The 20,855-nt window shown below is 38.9% G+C and overlaps 1 protein-coding gene across 17 annotated transcripts in view; it reads right to left on the reverse strand.

Annotated features, from left to right (window-relative positions):
• PARD3 (par-3 family cell polarity regulator) overlaps positions 1-20,855 on the reverse strand; it is a 635,972-nt gene that overhangs the window by 190,355 nt on the left and 424,762 nt on the right. For 15 of the 17 annotated variants that reach the window (XM_063101404.1, XM_063101401.1, XM_063101396.1 and 12 more), the window contains one exon: positions 13,565-13,796. In XM_063101404.1, coding sequence (XP_062957474.1) covers positions 13,565-13,796 — 232 coding nt within the window. Of the gene's footprint in view, positions 1-8,847; positions 8,966-13,564; positions 13,797-20,855 lie in introns of those variants that run through there. The other 2 variants (XM_063101407.1, XM_063101408.1) reach the window with 1 other exon arrangement.

Here is a 20,855-nt window from a genome sequence, read left to right on the forward strand (position 1 = left end):
GTGCTGCCTCTCTGCAAAATACATCAGACTGCAGCACACAGGATTACTCGCTTTGTGAAATGTTTACTTTACTTATTTGTGCATGTATGTGTACACGGGGTTGCAAGGTAGAATGTGTTTCTTATTATGGATGACATCAAATGAGTGTGAATCCCATTGGTGCAAAACATTCCTGTCCCTCCAACACCTTCTTCAGATACAGAACTAAAAAAAAATATTTTGGATCTCAGTTTTAGTGTCATTTCCTTCCAGTCTGGACTGGGCCAACTTGCTCTAAGTTCCCCAAATTTCTAAATCCCCCTTTCATGAGGCCCATTGTAGCAGCACCTCTCAGCTGCATCCACCACTAAATCCCCATACCTAGCACAATGCCTACGATACAGGAGGCACTCAGGGAAATACGGTGAATGTATGAAATGAATGGTTATACCTCCCAATTACTAAAGACATCACACACACTCCATAACCAGGCTTGGGGGGGGAAAAAAGTCCTCCTGCTCATCGTTAGGAACAATTTTTGCCACGGTTAGAATTTATTTTACTGCCTGGGTGATTGTTTTGTGCAAAGCTGGTGAAATTTTATGTGGATGCTTCTATGTACTGTGCTTGTTTCAGAGTCATGTAACTCTACAGGTGACAGGGTGAGACAGAAGCAGAGACTGGAGACGGTGAGAAAACAAAGCTGTCCCCTCCATAGCACGCTCAAGGTAACCGGCCCACCCTGCCAGTAGCACTGATCTTGAGAACTCACAGGATCAGGGACACTACACAAGCTGAAGGCTTCCTTGACTCCAGATCTGCAGCACACGCCCGCCAATTTGCAAAGGAGCAGTAAAAGATAATCTTTAATGGGATACTCATCATTAAGTGCTGAAACAAGATTGCCCATCGGGAGGTTTACTGCTCATTTGCAAATATACTTACCTGAATGTTGAGACAGTCAGACCAAGTTTGTTTTAGGGCAATCGCCTTTCCCCTGGTATGGCTAGGACTACTAAGGTAGCAACAGAGAGTATTCTGCATAAATGATTATCAAGACTTTGTCACTGCGGTTCTAAGTAACATCCTGCAACTGTTGCCATGCTGGAGAGAGAACATCAAAGGAAAATTTCCACCCTATTAGGGTACCAATCTACAGGTGATCCAAAATTTACTTTCTTAAAACTGTTCCAGAGTCAACCTATACTGGGATAAATAGACGTCATCATTTTCTCAGTTGAAAACCTGTTTTACCCTAAAACGAGATAAATTTTTAAAAAGGAAAGAAAAGAAACCTGAAAATCAAGGAATTCAGAAGTTAAACTTGGGGTGCTTTTCCTAATGATCAAAGTCAGCCTTGAAAGCAGGAATTAGACAAAAAATTCTTTCCCTACAAGCAGCAATTAGTGGAAATTTATAAAGGCCAGGTTTGAGCATCTCTGGTAGACATGAGGCAGGAGACCCTAAGCCCAAATAGCCTCCCTAGGGGCAAAGTGGTAAGAGGTGAGCCATGGTCTCTGTGGAACAGCCCAGGACCAGGCAATTCTGTGATCTGGCGGCACTGGCAGGGCATAGGCTGAGGCGAGAGGAAGACACAGGAAAAATCAGAGGAATGAGAAGAGGAAGTAAGGACTGCTAACATTCTGAGAAGAATGACCTCACAATTATTTTAATAGAGGGGAATAAAAAAACAGCACTGGAGCAAGCTCTGAGGTACAAGTACATAAGTAAGTCAGGAAATGGAAAATGAGGGACGTACAAAAAAACAGGAAAGGAGTCGGATCATTTATAGGACTATAAGGACATGGTAGAAGAGAAGAGCTGGAGAAAGCTAGCATTTTTTTAAAAATCATCATCATGAGGGTTCTAGAGTAGGAAACATTGCCATCACACATGGTATAGACAGGTTTGTGGGTCAAGGCGGAGGAGGAATGTGGCAGCTGGTAATTTTTTAATTAGCAATAAAATCCTTAAGAATTATTTTGGGGAGAGAAAGGCCCATAGACAGAGAAAGCTACAGAAATCAAGTAGGACTAAAACTTGAAAGTCAGATTCAAAAGATGACTAACTTCCACATTACAGCTAGTGACAGGAATCTGTTTATCACAGCACACACAATAGCAATGGCACGTCACATGATGAATTTCATAGCAATCTTGACTCCTATGCAGGTCTGGGGCTGCATAAACCACCAGAAGTGGCTGGAAAGGCTCAGTTGGTACAGCAGGGACGGTTAGAAGCACACCTCAGAGGCTGACCAGTGTCAATTCAGTGTGGCAATACCACTCCATCACTGTGTGATCCTTGGTCAGTTAGTTCAACTCTTCAAACCTTTGTGTTTTAGTTTCTTCATGCATAGAATGGGACTAAAAATAGTACCTTATAGGTTTATTAAGAGGATTACATGGGTTATTGAAAATAATGTTGTTAGCAAAATTTCCACCAGTGTCAACATGCAATGAATGCTAACTGCTAGCTGCAGTAAGGTAGAAGTAAGCTACTTGGGGAAAGTTATTTCTCCTTAGAGAAGTCCTAATGACCAGCATATCCCTAACAAAATCAGAAATGTCGGCCAGTAAGTGACCATGGATAACCCTATAAATTAACCAAAGAGTGGAAACAGAGAAACCTTAACATAGCAAACAGGGATATCTTGTAGGTGGTTTCCATTAACTCAGCTCATTTCAAAGTCTCTGTTCCTTTGTATGGACAGAGAATGTAAGTCCTTTCTTTTCTTTTCAAGACCTCAGTTGTTACATAACCAACAAGAGAGACATGATATTTTCATGACAGATGAAATGTAAGTTACAACATAAATATTATGTTATGGAAGGAGAAATTAAGGTGAGACTGTCATCACCCTGTCAAACCACACCTCATTTAAGATATGGAAGATTCCAGGCCCTGGGAGTGGGCTGGGCCCCAGGTGCTTCAGCAGAGTGTGTGGACACCTTGCTGAGAGAGAGGCAGAGAAAGCTCCAGAGTGCCTCCTGCTGGAGAGGCAGAGGTGTCCGTAAGCTACCCTTGGGTGTGGCTTCAGAAGGGAGGAGGACTTTCACCAACTCGTCCCCACACCAGCTGCTCACCAAGCCTGTGAGGAGTAAGACCAAGGTCCTGACTTCTTTTAGGGACACTATTACGTCATCTCCTGGACCCTGATGTTTCAAAGCTTAGAAAGACCTTAATAGGGTAATTTTAACATTAACCCCTTGCTTGAGTCTATCACCCCTCAACTATACAATCCTCAGCCTGAAAGCTGGGAACTGCCCAACTTAAAGGACTTAATCTGGCAATCATATCATCTTGTGAGTCTGATGTAATAGAGAATGCTTCAATCGTTTATGGCTAGAGCGGCAGAGAAGATGGTAACTTCAACAACAAACCAGAGAACATTATGTAGATAAATGGAGCATGAAACAGCTGCCCTACAGGGACTGACTGTGTCCCCAGTCACAGGCAGGTACATACGTGAGGCAAGACTGTGGCAATGATGTCATCTTCCAAAGATGGGACACCAGCACTGCCCTGGCGTGATAATGTCATAAATTGCAAATTACTCCAGATAAAGGTTTCTCACATGCACTGCTTTACCAACTTACTCCAGAAGTTTTATTTATGAGGATACTTTAAAAAGTGTAGGGAAAATAGAATGAAAACATAATACAAATCTTCCCCTGAACTTTTTGGAGATCCCTTGTATTTATTCATTTGTTCAACAAATACTTATTACCATAGTTAGTCTGGATTTCACCAGAAGCAGACCCTGAGACAAGGATGCAGTGCAGTGGTTTAACAGAAGATGCAGTAAACACCTGGCAGAGAGGTGGAGACGAGATGGAGGGGAGGGAGGGCAGCCAAAAAGGCACGTTCTCGAGCCTGTTGCACTGTGGGCAGGTGGAGCTCAACGCTGCAGGCAAACTCTGGGGTGATCCTCTCAATCTGTAGTGTGCACATGAATCTCCAGGGCTGTTAAACAGCAGATTCTGACGTCAAGTGGTCTAGGGTGGGGCCTATGATTCTGCATGGTCAAGGGTATACAACTTATGCCTCAGTGTTATAAATTTGAGGGCCATGGGAACTGGAGTACCTTTACACTGGCTTTCCTGGGTCATTGGTTGAGGAGTGCTCCAAGGTGTTGTTATTCTGAGCATTTCCAGCAGGCCCAGATAGAATCAGAGCTGCCTTTCAAAGCATAGGAGAGGCCTTGGGCATGGAGGCAGAGGCTGGCCACTGAAGAGGTTCAGGCAACTGGCATCTGTTACACTCACTGGACACTGATTATGTACCAGGTAGTCTGCCACGGATATGGCAGGGAAAAAAATGTTAACATCCCCTGCCACTGTCAATTTATTACTAAACCTAGTCAGTGGGATACATCATATCTTAGGTAGCAATAAGTGCAAATGAAAAAAATAATACCAAAAGTGGGATAGAAATGTCAAGGTAGGAGGGAACGCAGTTTGCAATTTTGGACAGATCTCCAGGAAAAGCTGACACTTGGATGCAGATGTTAAAGGTGCAAGAGTGAACCTAGGGATAACTGAGAAGAGAGCATTCTAATTAGAGGGATGAGAAAGGACAAAGGCTCTAGCGGACCTGGCAGGTTCAGGGAAGAGAAGGCCAGGGTCGCTAATGTGAAGTTAGCGAGGTACTGCAACTTCTGGTGGGGAGGCAAGGGGCAGTGAGGAGCATAGCTGGAGGGCTGCTGCCCAACCCAGGAAGAGACATGGGGGGCCTGGACCATGGGACCATGGTGACAGCAGTGCAGGGACTGGAAAGTGCTAGGATTACAGATACATGTTGAAAACAGACCAAACGGGCTTTTGCTTTTGCACATTAATAAATGGAACGTGGGTTATAAGGAAGAAAGAGAGGTTAAGGATTACTCCAAGGTTTTGGACCTACCACCTGAAAAAACAGAGCTGCCATTATCCAAGAAAAGGAGCACTAAGAGTGGAGTGGTAGTTCTGCAGCAAATATCCAGAACTATGGGAGCATGTAAAGTTTCAGACGCTTGGTTGACATTCAAGAGCACATGTGAAGAAGATGGCTGGATCTACCAACCAAGAGCTCAGAGAAGATGTCCAGGCTGGAGATGTGATTTTGGTAGTCATCTGCCTGAGAATGTGTTCAGCGCCCACAGGCTCTGATTCCTGAGAATATTAATTCTTTGTTATGAAAAAGAGAAAAAGAGAAGGAGACTAAAGACTGAGCCCTGGGGTACTCTAAAACCTGGAGGATAGAGCTTGACACAGAATTAGCAGAGGACAACATCACTAATCATCAGGCAAAAGCAAATCAAAACCACAATAAGATGCCATCTCAACCCAGGGAGGCTGACTATAATCAAAAAGACTGAGAATCACAAATGCTGGCAAGGATATGGACAAAGGGAAACCCTCCTACACTGTTGATGGGACTGTAAAGTAGTGCAGCCATTATGGAAAACACTGTGCAGGTTCCTCAAACAACTACAGACAGAACTGTCATATGATCCAGCAATCCCAATACAGGGGATATATCCAAAGGTATGGAAATTGTCATGCTGAAGAGACACCTGCACTCCGATGTTTACTGCAGCTCTGTTTACAAAAGCCAAGACATGGAACCAACCTAAATGTCCACCAACGGATGAGTGGATAAGGAAAATGCGGTATATACACACCATGGAATATTACTCTGCCATAAAGAAGAATGAAATTCTGCCATTTGCAGCAACATGGATGAGGTTGGAGAAAATTATAAGTGAAATAAGCCAGGCACAGAACGAAATACCACATGTCCGAACTCACAAGTGGGAGCTAAGAAACAAAGAAAGAAAGACCATAATAAAATGTTGAACTTTCAGAAGGAGAGAACAGACCTATAGTTACTAGAAGTGGGAAAGTGGGAAAGGGGGAGGGTGAGATAGGGAGTAATTGGGTAAGGGACACAAAAAGTAATTACGATTTGTAATGATGAACATGCTAATAATACTGATTTGATCATCACATACTGTACACAAATACCGACAGTCAACTCTATACCGTATAAATATGTTGGGAAACTGAAACAGAGTGGACGGGGAACCCAGCAAAGGTGATCTCACAAAAGAAAAGTGATCAACATGCCGAGTGCTCCTGGCAGACCCGGGTGAGGGATAAGAATGGACACGGACTTCCCAATGAAGAAGTCATTGGTGACCTGGACCAGAGCAGGTTTTGCGGAGCTGAGGGGTATGAAGGATTCATTGAAGGGAGTTCCAGAGACAACAAATAAAAATTTATCAAAGGATTTGCTAAGAAGGGTAGGAGAGAAAATGAGATAGTAGTTGAGAGGGTGGGGAGAGCTAAGAGAGAGTTTTCTTTAAGGTGGAGAAGATGGTGGCATGGTGGCATGGTGGCATGGTGTAGGGCAATGTGCATGACCCAGCAGGAAGGAGCAGACACTGATGCTGCAGGAGAGAGAAGAAAGAATTGCTGGACCATGCCCCAGAAGAGACAAGAGAGGGTCAGAACAGCTTTAGGGGGCTTGGCCTTAGCTTGGAGCACAGGTGACTCAACTATCCAAAAAGAAAAAAAAAAGTAGAAAGGTTAACAGGAGACACGTTATTTCCCTATGATATGAAATTTAATCTGATTTTTGTCTTTTGTTTCTAAAGTGGCTATTATTAAACATGGGTCAGAAGAAAACCATAAACATTCAATTCTGCAAGAGGTCACTTTCCCAGTGCATTCTTTAAAAGACTGTCTGAAAGGATAAAACAATTACCTTTATATAATAATTTGTGGCTTGATAAAAATACATTTAGGAATAACATGTGCTTGATGCATTATATTTAATGTAAAAGATACAGAGCCTCTAATGGTAATAAATGAAAACATTCAGAAAGAATATTTCCAATATATGTTGTGGTGAATGTCATTAACTGAGCCTGTCTTCGAGTGCATTTTTCAATGGTGTGATAGTATTTATTTACCCCATGTTATTAGAAAGTGAATAGTCACTAGCCTTCAATTTTCACATCAATTGCAGAGAAAAGATTCCATTTTCTGCACAGTCTGGAATTGAAATTGACTTAGCATCTCAGAACTGTCAAAAATTTCTTTTACGAAAAGGTTTGCTTTGCGGAGACTATAAGGTAGGTGTCATCCCTGACACTTGCATTCTATATTCACGCCACAGGTCCATGGAAAAGAAACGTTAAGGAACATCAGAAAAGGTCTTAGAGAGGCCCAGCTATCATGCTGTGTGCCTCTGCCGGCTTCCTTTGCAGTCAGCTTGAGTGCTGTGGATGTCAGAGGTTCTCTACTTAAAACTGCTAACAAGGAAAAGAATACTTGAAGAATATGATATCAGCTACCCTAGAACTTGTCTTTGCTAACAGGTCAGTCTGACACTTATTTTCCTGTGTTCAAAATGGGAACCACTGTTTCAATTCAAATTAAAAGCAGCATACATTAAGCCCTTGGGATTTATAAATTTGGAATTTATTCCAAGGAAACCTCCCAAGACGTATACTTATGAAACAAAGCTATTCTCTGTTCAGGTGACAAACAAGAAATCAAATAAAACTGTGTAAAATCTCTTTTCAAGTTCTTTCTTCTTATTATAAAGTATTGCTCCTGTAAGGTAATTCTCCTGTAAAGTTTTGTTTAGACAGGGATAGTCTTCCACATACTTATTTTAATTGCATTCCTTAAACCACCGGCAGATTGCATAGATGCCATTGAACTTTACCAAAGTGAAACTGGTCACATTAGTCCACACAGCAATTAGGCCCGAGTCATAAAAAACTCCAAGCCCTGATATTTCCGACATGAGCAAATATACACACTGTTATTGAGCCTCTTTCCTAGATTACAGGTGAGAGTCTTCATTGGGGTGTGAGTGGGGGTGAGGGTGGGACTGCAAACTGCTATCAAGTCAGAGCAGAGTTAAATCCTTCTTACAGGCACTCGACCCAATTCCATAAAACCCTTTATTAAATGCTTTTCTTTTTCATCTTTACGTTTATTTTTAATTTAGATGCAATTCTAACATTTTCTGTAAACAGCTAACTAAATCCAGGCTTTGTATGAAATCCTGAGGGGCTGCGGATAATAAAGGGACTGTGAATTAGGGCTTCTTACAAGGCAGAAGGCTTCATTCTAATGTAAGACAGTGTGACATCCACCTGCACTAGCATTTGCATCTGTGAGAACACTTGGCCAGGAAGGCTCTTTCCAGAAACATTTACAAAAGAGTATGCGCTCTCACAACATGTGGTCTCAGCCAACCTCAGGATTACTATGTGCCAAAGTAGCTCTATTTTTCACACCAGAACAACTTGCTGGTCTAGCCATCCCTGAGCACAGAAATTTGTTTTTCTACCCCTCACCCTCTACTTTTTGTGGAAACTCTGTAACCCACAAAGGGATTAACCCTTGCCAAAAAGACCCTTACAAACTGGCCCACCTGATCATCAATCTTTGTCCCCTTGCATCTCATCCCCGATGGATGACTATTCCAACCCACACACCTCATTGCTTCAGCCCCGTTAATTCTCCATGTGCCTGTGTCTCCCAAGCCGCTGTGTTACACAATGAAACCAAATTGCTGGTGGTACTTTACATAACCTCAAAAGCACTGATCCTAACATCCAATTGGTATGTGCTGATGATTTCTGAATACGCCAGCAGCTAGGACTATGGTTTTTCCACTATGCAAAGGGGCTAATAAAATATGATACAAAAAACAAAAAACCACATTTCTGCCTTTTCAAGCAGTCATTTAAACCCCCAAGCTTGAAATTAAGATCAAAAAGTTCCAAATTGATTAATATGGAAATTAACTAAACCATCAAAACTGCTGATGTCGTAAACAAAATTCGTCAACAGCCACTAAGAATTCATTAAAAGTAAATTTATTGTTTGTTTTAAAAAAACAACTGTGCAATATGTGCTGCTCAAGGCATTTTTGAATCAGGTTTGTTGTTCATCTCTTCTCAGGCTTCAGTGTGGCACGGCTAAACGAGAAACACGGTACAGACACACAGTTAGTAAGTACAGGTAAGGGCAGCAACAATAATTCGTGTTTGTTATTCTCGCAAAAGCTTAATACTTGTAATCTAAACTACAACATTAGTTTTAAAATCTGATCATGTTCATCATGTTCTGAAAACCATTACATTCTAAAAAGGAAAAGATAGCAGTATATCTGATTTCGACCAAACCAGGTTTCAAACTAAGTTATCTATTTCCTCTTACAGAACTGAATAAAGCAATGCTGCAGGGACCTTGGTAATTATTTTAAATGTAATTGGAGGATTCAATTTTAATGGTAATATTGCAACATGACTTTTGCTTTAGCTTCCCACAGCGGTAGGCACTCAATGATCACATATGGACAGAAGCAAGAAATGAATCTGAGATGTGCACAATAAGGTCACTTCTACGAACCTTCACTTTTAAAGCACATACAATTCTATGCCATTCCAACAATAACAGTACCGATTCTGCAGCAAAGCAACTGCACTTACTCCACAGCTGAAAAATAGGGAATGCATAATTTTAAATTCTTAGTATCTGAGACAACAGGATTTTATTATCTTGTTGGTTATTTCCATTTGGAGATGGAAACTAAGGCAAAAACATGTTGCCTAATAATGCTGCTGCTTTCCTTTAAAAATGAACACATTTAAAATATTAAACAGAGCTCCTTCCTTCTAAAGTATACACTTAGTTCCCTCGTTAGTGATAATTGCATATAATTGCAGAATTCTCAGAAATATTTAATAGTATTACATTTGAATAGTCAAGGATTTGAGAATCAAACATATACAAAGTCTCAACATTTCAGAACCTCCCTCTCTGCACTTTGCACACAGAATGATTCCATTCACAAGTCATGTTTACCTGTTTCGTAAGCACACTCAGGTTTCTTAGATACAAAGCCATTTTAATTAAGGCAACAGTAGCTCCTTATGTGCAAAAGAAGATGTGGTATGTACAAGGAGAAATTAATGCAGACAGGGAATGCTTTACATTTGTTATTTGATTCTGCACAGATTTAAATTTGTGATTTAAAACTTGCATTAAGGCAGCTTTTGCACTTCATATATTCCATAATTTATAAATAGAAGAGTGATTCATATGACTCACAACATTCTTTCCTGGAGCTGTTTATCAATAATTAAATCATTTTGTGACTACCATTCAATGTGTGAAATAGAAAACCATGTTGTCTGTATATGTCAATGAATAAAAATATCTACACAGTGTACCATCATTTCCTCTGGTACAGTTTTAAAACATGGTCCATCTATTTGGCCCTCGCCATATTTAACCCAAAATCACAGACTTTACATAATCTATGGGGTAGAAATAGTTTGTGCATGTGTCGAGTGGGGGTGGAGGGGAGACAGGATGCTGGTGGGGAAAGGAAGGTGGGGTGGGGTGAGCCTGTGAGCCTGGTTTTGAAGGAAAACATATTACTTCCTCAAGCAGATTAAAGCAGAAAAAGCTCATACACTGCTACGTTTACATAGAAAGCGAGACCCCCAACATCTAATGTCCCTTACTTACCCTTAGCCTTTTCTTTTTGCTATCTGAACCACAAAAAAGAAACAGAAACAGAACACACACAGACATACCCCTGCTTTGCACATCAGGGGTATGGTACTGGCCTGCCATTCTTGAACTCCCTTACAAACTGTACTGAGAAATGTACACACACGTACAACACTACTTAGGAAATCACATCCCAGTCTCCTTAAAAGGACAAAGAGAAAGGAAAAGACTAATTTTCAAATATTACTGTATCCCGTCATGTTGTTAAAAAAAAGAAAAAAACATAAAAGAATCAACCTCAAGGTATATGTCTCAAATAATCAGATCAAGTAGGTAGATCTAATACAGAAGGTAGTTTTAAAATGCTTCAAAAAATCTAACAATGCTACTGACATAAAATAATGGGGTGAAGGAAGGATTAAGTACCAACATTCAATAAAACAAAAAAGCTTATTTTATGTGTAATAGATTATTCCCAACTCATTTTCAAGGAGTAGTATTTGGCAAGTTTGGCAACCCTTTCCAAAGGGTTTAAATCAGTGGTTTGCAACCAGAACATAGCCACGTCCAAGGGTAAGTAGTAGACAACATTTGAGCTGCAACTCTGCTCAAACATATATGTACATTCTCCATGTGCTGATATATTGCTCTCCAGGGAGAAAAGCTCTGTTTTGTGAAATTCATAGACTTCCATGGTATAAATACTCCCACCGTGGCTGATTTTAAGGTACCAGCCCGATGTCACTGAACATGGAGCTGGGAAGAGCTATGCTGTAGCACCCAGTATACAGTGTTAAAACCATGCCCGTACACTAAGTGTAAATAATCTCAAAAGCAGACATCACAGTAAAGTACTGTAAAATAATTAGGTAGTAATAAATTTTAAGTATTAATTACCTTTGATTTTTATGCAATTAAACAAAGTTTTAATAATGGCTATGTTTAACAACCAGTTTGCAAAATTTCTAAAAATTGAACAACTGGCTCTCACGAGTCCATGTGGGCTGACCCAACAAACCACTGATTCCACATACCCAGAAAAGCGTGGATGTCTGTGATTTTCTTACCAGTTCATTCTTAAACACTGGATGAATATAATATAATTCATAATTTTAGAAAAAAATCTGCAACCCCTGTACCTGAACATAGAATGTGATTTTCAAGAATATGCAGGCCTTTAAAGATACAGATGAGTCAACTTCCTTATCACAAAGCTGGCTTTCATTACAGGTTATCGGTACAGTCTGCAGATTTAGATCTAGACAGAACATCATGTAGTGTTCTACGGAACTTTCAGCAGAAAGAGGGCCATGGTGTGCTGTTCTTCACAACAGACATTTCCACCATATTCTCCATTCCCCTGGCCCCAGAGAGAAAGCACTACCCTGAAGCCTCTCTTCTGGACTTGCAAGTTGCAAAAAAAAGATAATTTATAATTAATGTAACTCTAAGATACTAGAAGTTTATTTTTTATTCCATGACAAGAACAGAGCACTGTAACTATCAATCAGATAAATACTGGCTGATGAATGAAAACCGGCAAGCCATTAGCTTGCCATAAAGTCTTCACAAGAGCCCCTGGAAATGAGACCATGCTACGAATCTCTGGGCTAGTTTTCTCCCACCTCTTATCCTCTCATTTAAAGAAGACAGTAGTACAAACTCCTTAAATTTTAACTGATGGGCAGCCGCCTTATTTGTGTGCATTATGTAGGTGCCAGTTTATGAGCTGTCAGATTGCATATATGGAACGAAAAGCCCCCTGGCTGACTCCGAAACTGAAATAAAGTGGCAGTTATAGCAATTTCATCCTGTAAGTATTCCTGGACATGGAATACAATCAAGAAAGACAATTTGACTGAAAATGCATTCAGAAGGAGCAGTTATAAACAAGAAAAAGTCTAATGGGAAACTATGAAAATCCCATTGTTCTGAAGCACTGGGAGACAGAAATCCCCTCCTATTTAAATTAAAGATAACACTGTTAATAGGCCAGGCTTTGTGTTCATGTAAGTCTAGAGTTAGCTTCCTTCTTCCATGCACTTGACTCAATGAGACATGTACAGAACACATCTGTTGTGCTGGGTAGCCCTCAGGGTAGGCTGTGATTCCTTGCCTTTCCAGGCCTGACTTATCTATAGAGTTCCCTGACTTATTGAGGTCAACCTAAGGATTGTAAATCAAGAAATTCTATGAAAATGAAAATTCTCGTTCACATGTTGCAATTAAAAGAAAGTTAAAAGGAAGGGATTCATAACACAGGATAACTACTTTTTGAAAAGTCAAGTGGCTGTGCTGTATGTTTTCAATTTTAAAACATCATCTTGATATGTTTAGGGGTTTAATTTATGGAACAATCAAGCAATCTTTATATTTAACATTAAACGCCTGAATATTATAAATCACCCTAGACGTACATTTATGGGAGAGTTTCAGTGCAACTTCTGAACAACTTGTCACTTTTATTGTATAGCAATGATTTGTAAAAAATGATATGCTAAGTAATCTTAGAGTATAATTTAAGGACACAAAAACAACTGTCAAGAAACAGCCAGAGACTATATTTAATGAAATCTTTACAGACTCAAGTAATAAGTTTTAAATTAATCAACACAGCTTAATTGAAGCTCTATTTGTAACATTTTTTATTAGACTTGTTATTAATGAACCTTTAAATGCTACCACTAACTTGAGCTCTATGTTAAATTTAAATAATGAACCATTGTTCACACACACAAAAGAACAAACACTGCTTTAATAGCCCTTTGTCTCAATGGGGCTTTTATTCCCATGCATAGCTAAGATATAGTCATATCCCTCCTTCCCCTGAACAGTTATTTACATGGTTGGCAAGATGTCATCTTCAAAGCTGCTAAAAGGGTCTGAAATAACTAAACTGAAGAAAGTAAAAATGCAGTATGTAAGGCTGGAAATTACATAAGAATTTTGGTTGACCTCAAAGATAATGTTTTCAAATCTGTGCTTTTAGTGCTTTTTATTAACCTCATGCTCATTAATGTTTAGGGACATTCTGGTTTGGGTTGGTAAAGTCTTACCTGAACATGTCTCCCAAGCCCTTCAGCATTCCCTTCTTGGCTTTCATTTTGTCCTTTTCTTTATCTCTGTCTTTCTTCTTCTCTTTTCCGGTTTTATCTTTTTTCCTATCAGTCTTGTCACCTTTCTCTTGGTTGCCATTCACTTGTCTCTCCAGGGAGTGGGAAGGCTGATCACTGGCTGTGGATACAGACTCTCTCCCTGATCTTGAACTTTCTTCTGTGTCTTCTTCCACTTGGAAGAAAAGAAAGAAAGAAAGAAAGAAAGAAAAAAGATAAGGAATATGGTGAACCACAGCAATGAAAATCAGGAAGCTAAAACACACGTGAGGACTTACTTTCCTGTATTTTCTACTGCAGGATTGCAATGCTGTTTAATTCTGAGCAGAATTAGAACAGAATATGTGACATGGATGACTCCCCTGGACATGTGTGTTCCCATGTGAAGTTGGCGTGCCCACAGTAAGAAAGAAGCAGCTTCCTGGCTGCATTCTGATGTGCCCACAGTAACACCCTTCCTGCTACAGAGCACACATTGAGGGGAGCACTGGCAGGACCTCTTTTTACAGCATAGACCCCTGAGGGTCTTGTGTACTCTATTTGCAAAATGAGAAGCAAGAAAACAAGCAGTCCCTCTTCAAGTGTTTCCTTTCTTCCTGGGTAAGGATCATGTAGATACACTCTGGCCCCTCATTAATTTGCTAAACTACAACCATTCATAATTACATACACCAATGTAGCACAAGGACTTCTTTCCTCAGGTTCCCAAATATGTCTATTTGTGATTTCTGTACACAGAAGAGTGGATTTTTTGGTTTATAGTTACAACAGTTCTTCATAGCCTCTGTTAATGCCAACATCATAAGTAAATGCTACTATATATTCTAATCCTAAATAATTTTGCATACCCATCTGTACAAGGGCAGCTGAACGTGGATGGGGCCATGAAAAGAAGTAAATCAATAATCTCACTCCTCTGGACTTTGCCGATAAAAGATCTACTTAGTGATAACAATGTTCCATTCTGTTTAGCCAACACTTAGTAAGCTTATGGTCCAAGGGTACTTCAATACCCCAACCTTTTTCCATTTGAATGAATGACAAGTAACTAAAAGAGGCTTCCTCCTACCAAAAGAAATTCAGGAATTTCTCTAAGTCAGAAGCATAGAGGCACATAGTGACAGCCATCCTCAGAAATAATTTCTGAGACTGATCACCTAAAGTTGTTTTCCAAATACGGTAAGAATTACTGGGGTTTCAGGTTACTCCTTGAATTCTGAGGTCATTTGTTTCTCCCGGCATCAACAAATAAAGCATGAAACAGTGTTTTTGAGCTTCTTGTAACACAGAGCCAAACAGAACAGTTAGCTGGTCTTATTTTAATCTTTCACAGAAATCGATCTCCAAATCAAGTTCATACATCTTTGGCACTGACTGGTTCCTCAGCTGGTTAGAGCATGGTGTTATAACACCAAGGTCAAGGGTTCAGATCTCTGCACCAGCAAGCCACCCAAAAACTACACACACACACACACACACACACACACACACACACACACACACACACACACACACATCTTCAAGTGAAATTCAGTCTTGCCTCTCTATTAGCAAGGGGCCTTTGAATTAGCAATATAAAAATATCCAGGGTATAATAAGACCAGCTAAAACAATCCCAATATTTTAGTTTTCTATTAAACTCTTCACAAATGTACGAAGAGACTATCAAATGATGGCACTGCCATGCCCAAGTAAAACAATATATATATTATTTTAAGCTAGCTATTTATCATAATACAAAAAACAAAGGTTGCAGAATTCTTTTTCTTGACATATTGGTTAAAAACATGAGCCAATACATTTCTCATCCCAGCAGGTCATGCCCTAGGTACAGCCAGAGAGTAAAAATATCACCACATCTAAGTCAGAAAGGTACTTTGGAAAGGTCATGAGCACAACTTCTTCCATTTCCTGCTGAGGAAACAGAATGGTTTGGGCCAGCACCTTCACAGTCTGGTCTCTTTCTGTCACGGATAGCTGGACTTCAGCAAGGCTTCCATGCCATTCTTTGATCAACTCTGTTTGTGATTGCCCAATTCCACGCTTCATACAGCATGTATATGGGTAATTTATCATCCAGTCACTACACAATCTGCCCAGAAGATAATTCCAGCAATCAACACTGCATTTCAGAAACCTATTGTCAATCCTGTTTGGTCATTTAATGCTGTGACTTGAGGCAGATATTGATGAAATCACTCAAGATCAAATGTGTACAGTGGGCTCCAGGACTGGCTGGCAACCACATAGATTACTTTGGGAAGGCTGGCCTCCTTGGTTAATGGACACAAAAGTACAGCTAGATAGGAAAAATAAGTTCTAGTGGTATACAGCCCGGCATCTGTAATTAACCATAATTTATTATATGTTCTCAAATGGCTAGAAGAGAGGAGCTCAAATGTTCTCATCAGAAAGACATGATACATTTTTGCAATGATGAATTTGCTAACTACCCTGATTTGATCATTACATATTGTATACATGTATTGAAATATAACTCTGTACCCCATATTGATATATAATCAATATGTTTCAATCAAAAATTAAATTCCTTAGAAATAAAAAAAAGGAAAGGTTGGCGTCCCTCTGTTGTAGGGGTTATCTAACTGTGAGCCACTTCCTCCTTCAAAGGACATGGTGGCTTTAAGAAAATGTGCTTCTTTTCCTTTCATTTAATATATAAACAGTAATTGTGCAAGTTTGCTAGAAGAAGCCGGTCATATCTTTTCAATGAGCATAGTTCGTGAAAATCTATAGCCTTCCAAATAATGCTGCATTAAGGCTGTAATTTTTTTGGTGGACACAGAGCAAGGAAAGAATATTCCTGGCCAACTGGCCCACCGGCTTGCTAATTATGTGCATCCTTTTCAAATGAGAGCTCCCCAAAAGAATACAGCTTAAGCAGCATCACAGCGCCTTGCCTAGTACCACTGAACATGGCTGTTTTCTATCTGCTTGAGAACCACTGCTTCAACCCTTCGGGAAATCAGTGTGGCCTCGAATCTTTTTTTTTTTTTAATTTATCAATATACAGTATAATTGATTTTCATGTCCCTTTACTAACTGTGGCCTCAAATTTGAGATAATCGACCAAATCCTTATAAAACAATTCTCAAAATTTCTCGGGAGCTTCAAAGCCTAGATCTATGGGTAAACTCAGCTAGATAAATGGAAGCAGTGAATTTTCTACAGTTCTTACATAGAAACCTCCCTTGATATTTCCAGAGCTCTTTGTACAATCTTTTATTATACTTCTCATATGCTACGATTACATGCCTGTCTTCCATTCTCTAAGCTCCCAAAGTGAGCACTGCCAGGAAGATAGCAGCTGCTCATAAAATGGCTGTTTAAATGAAAGACTTCCAGTAAAACCTGACTCATGACTTTATCCCAACCAAACAAACTCTTACCCAGTCTCCGGGCATCACCGTTCCTCTGTCTTTAGGACAATGCCCACTCTCCTCTAATCAAGCCTGATGCGACTAGCCACAACCCCTCTACAGTGACACCAGCAATGCCCACTGTACTTGGCTGAGCTATCCTGGTTTCTGGTATATTTGTATGCTATTATTGTTAGTGCTATACATATCATCTAATGGATTTTACAACCCTCTACAATGTCTGAAACTATAAACAAAAAAACGAGCTCAATAAATGCAAATGACTTAGTCTTCCACAGCAACCATTATCATAAATCATGAATGGAAGTATCAGTAGCGATTCTGTTAGTTTTCTGCCTAATAGTTTTGGCAGAAGTTCAAGGGGCATATGTCTGGTCCTGGCTTAGTAACAGAATAAAGGCAGTGCCTTCACAACTCTCTATATGCCGATGTCATATTTGTTGCCAATTCTTTTCATATTCACAATAATTTTTTTGGTGTGTGTAATGCCACTTATTTTCTAAATTGGGTGAAACAGAGAAAGTTAGTATAAAATCATTTATTAACTTTGCATTTTGTAACCTCATTTTATAAAATCAGAACTCCAAGCTCAGTTTCCTGCCCTAAGCAAGTGAACTGCTTAAAATGATACATGCACATTCGAGAATTCTTTACGCTTGTTTTGAACGCTCTAATTTAGATAATACATTATCACAGAAACTCTTCTGGGGGTGTACTGATTTAACTAATCTTGTTGAATGCCAACTAATTAAAAATATTTAGCAATATGTAGCTTCATATGTATAAACATAAGATGTTCTTTTAGAGGATCACATTATATATGCTTCAAACTCTGAAATTATTTGATAGAGAAAAATAAGAATCTCTCACTTTACTCTGCTCCTATGCAGAAATACGGGGTTTTTTAAAATTTAAAAGCTCAGATAAATTAGTTACGTATGCTTAATTTTTAAATATATATATATACACACACATATATACATATATACACACACATATTCAAGGCCACTGATATACTAGTCAGATTTTAAATTTTAAAGCTAATCTTTATAATTTAATACTAGCTTTATAATAAAGTACATAAAATATTTTTATTTCCTTCAATTAAGAAAACAGACAAATATTCATATAAACAATTTTCCAAGTAAGAAAAGTACTAGTACTATATCAGCAGTAAATGGCTTGATGTATTGTGTTCATACTGTAAATCGCAATACAAAACTACTCATAAAGCTATATTTAGATAATTTACTATTTTAAATGGTATATAAATTTTGATCATCTTTACACATTTGCTTTCCTTTTACAGACAGCCTGCACAAAGAAAGATAATTACCTCCTCCCAAACGAATAGAAATTTCTATTCTTGACAACATTTCTTCCTGCTTTAACCTGCTCTATGCATTGAACTAACAGCTACTTTCCCATATGATTACCTGTAAGGACAGGTACTTTCAAGTTTCTGTTTTTAAAGAAGGTAAAGCACGAAGCTGCTTATTTCTTTTTAAGGCAGCATAGTCATTCTGCAATTAAGACATTCCTAATTACCATGTTTTCAACAGATGCAAATGTACCTCGGTTAAACTTCCAGTCCGTGTTACAAATTAAGTTACTCAAGTATGAAAGGTATCATGTTAGAACTGGGTCACCAAAAAGTTTTGAAAAAATTGGGCACTTACTTGTTAATGATTATGAAGAAACTGAGTTTGGGTTTCAATTGAAGCTCAAAGTTCTGTAGCTCGTGCCGTCAATAAGATACTTCTATCTAGTCACCACAAACATTTTACTGTCAAAAGTTGACTCTTAGCAACCTGGTCATTCAAGTCTTTTTTTCTTTCATTGAAAATTGATGCTACTGTTGATATTCTAATGATCTCTGCTGGTTGTTTACCCAAAATCCTAATGGAACTCTGATTGTGTTCAGGAATGCAACCTATCTCCAAGGGGTGAATTCATTATTAAGTTTACACAAACCTATGAATGCTGTGCCCCTGTTACCTTGTTAGTCCAATGTTATTAGACCAAGAATAGCCCCATCAAGCTGAATGGACATATTCCTTGCTTGGGGCTCACTCCTTCTGTTGGACATAAGGAAGTAAAAAGCCTCTGGGCTCTCCAATTACCCTGTGGCTAGCTGAATTGTGGATAATGGAGTGGAAGGGGCAGAAAGATGCTGGGTCTTGAATGACACCAGTAGGATATGGAATCAATAAACTCTGAAATTGCCGAATTCTAAAATTCAGTTATGTAAGACAATGTATTTCCTTAAGGTTTAAGTTGGCCTGAGTTGGATTTTCTATTAAATGCAGCTGAAGGCATCCTAACAGTTACATTGTATAAATCAAACTTCAGAGCAGCTATCGAATATCTACAGTGTTATTTACCACAAGTGTGAGATTTAGCAGCTAATGTCATTTTAGGCAGCTTTGACAATTTTACTAGATTTAAATGATTTGTTCAGATTTGCTACTAGACGTAAATGAATTATTCAATAGGCATAAACGAAACACAAAACTAAAATGATGATATTATATTATTTCTCATTCACCATTCAAAAAGTACTGTCCTTTGAGGGCAAGGCCCAGAGAAGCACTGTTAAATATTTGTTGAGTGAATGACCACATGATTGGACAGACAGCTTGATCACATGAAGAGCTATCCTTTACTACTCCCTATTTATAATGCGCTATCCTAGGTATTAGGAATTCTTAAAGAACCATAGAAACACAGATTCTTGAGCAATTTATAATTTACTTAGGAAGACAAAGGATCAAACATAAAAATCCTACACAGGATGACTCAGACTTCACAAACTATCTTCTTAAAACAAAACTTTAAGTTAAAACGAGACATTAATAGTGGAAAATTTCACTAGATTTAGTAAATCCACTGACCACTACCAATGTCTATTGATTAATGTTACCTAAAAAACAATGTAATAAAAGTAAATGAGGACTGGACTCCCAGGCATTGCAAAGTCCTGTGTAGGAATCGAGAACATTGGGGACATAAATATTATTTTTGTTTCTTTTTTTAGTTGAATATTTTGACTTTGGAAAGGGAAGAAAGATGTAGGAAATGAACAGCTAGTGATACAGATGGTTCGAATAACAGGATCTGCTGTTCTGGACTCTGACTTTTAACATTAGAATGATGAGCTCTTGGCAATGGAAAAACTTTGCTATTTCTGAACACAAAAAAAATAAAACCACACTCACATACAAAGCTGGCATGAAATGTGAAGACTTCAGGAGGTTTTATACTAAAATGTGGTGTGGGAATAATAACTGATATAGGAAGAACCGAGAGGATGAGAAAGGAGAAAAAGATGAAAAAATCAGGTGACATTTATTAATGGTATTACAGGTGCTTTAGCAACTAGAAGAAAGTTCGGATAGAGGACTCCAACACTCTAAAAGAAGATTTCATTAAAAAAAAAACAAACCTTAGTTTACGTGGGTGGAAGGACAAAAGCAATAAGATCCCCTTCCAAAGAGTTTAAAACTTATTACCAAAAACCATTCTTCATTTTTACTTTACATTCTAAGCTTCCCTTTAATCTATCCCCCCAAATGAAGCAGGTGCAATGCTCCCAAAGATAATGGTAAAATGTCGTCTTCATTATTCCTGCCTTCCCTAGGAAACGCTACAGAACAAGCACAATGAGGTTCACACCCTCAATTTTCTGTGGCAAATTTGCTTTTGGCATCCAATTGATTTTTACATTCAAACAATGGTCCACAATGGATACCGTTTTTTGTCCATGGGACAATGTACAGTGATGGGGAAGGCTTTCAACAATTCTGGCCAAATGGAATAGTTACACAATCAAA

This window comes from Cynocephalus volans, chromosome 6, assembly GCF_027409185.1.
Source record: "Cynocephalus volans isolate mCynVol1 chromosome 6, mCynVol1.pri, whole genome shotgun sequence".
NCBI classification, from domain to species: domain Eukaryota; kingdom Metazoa; phylum Chordata; class Mammalia; order Dermoptera; family Cynocephalidae; genus Cynocephalus; species Cynocephalus volans.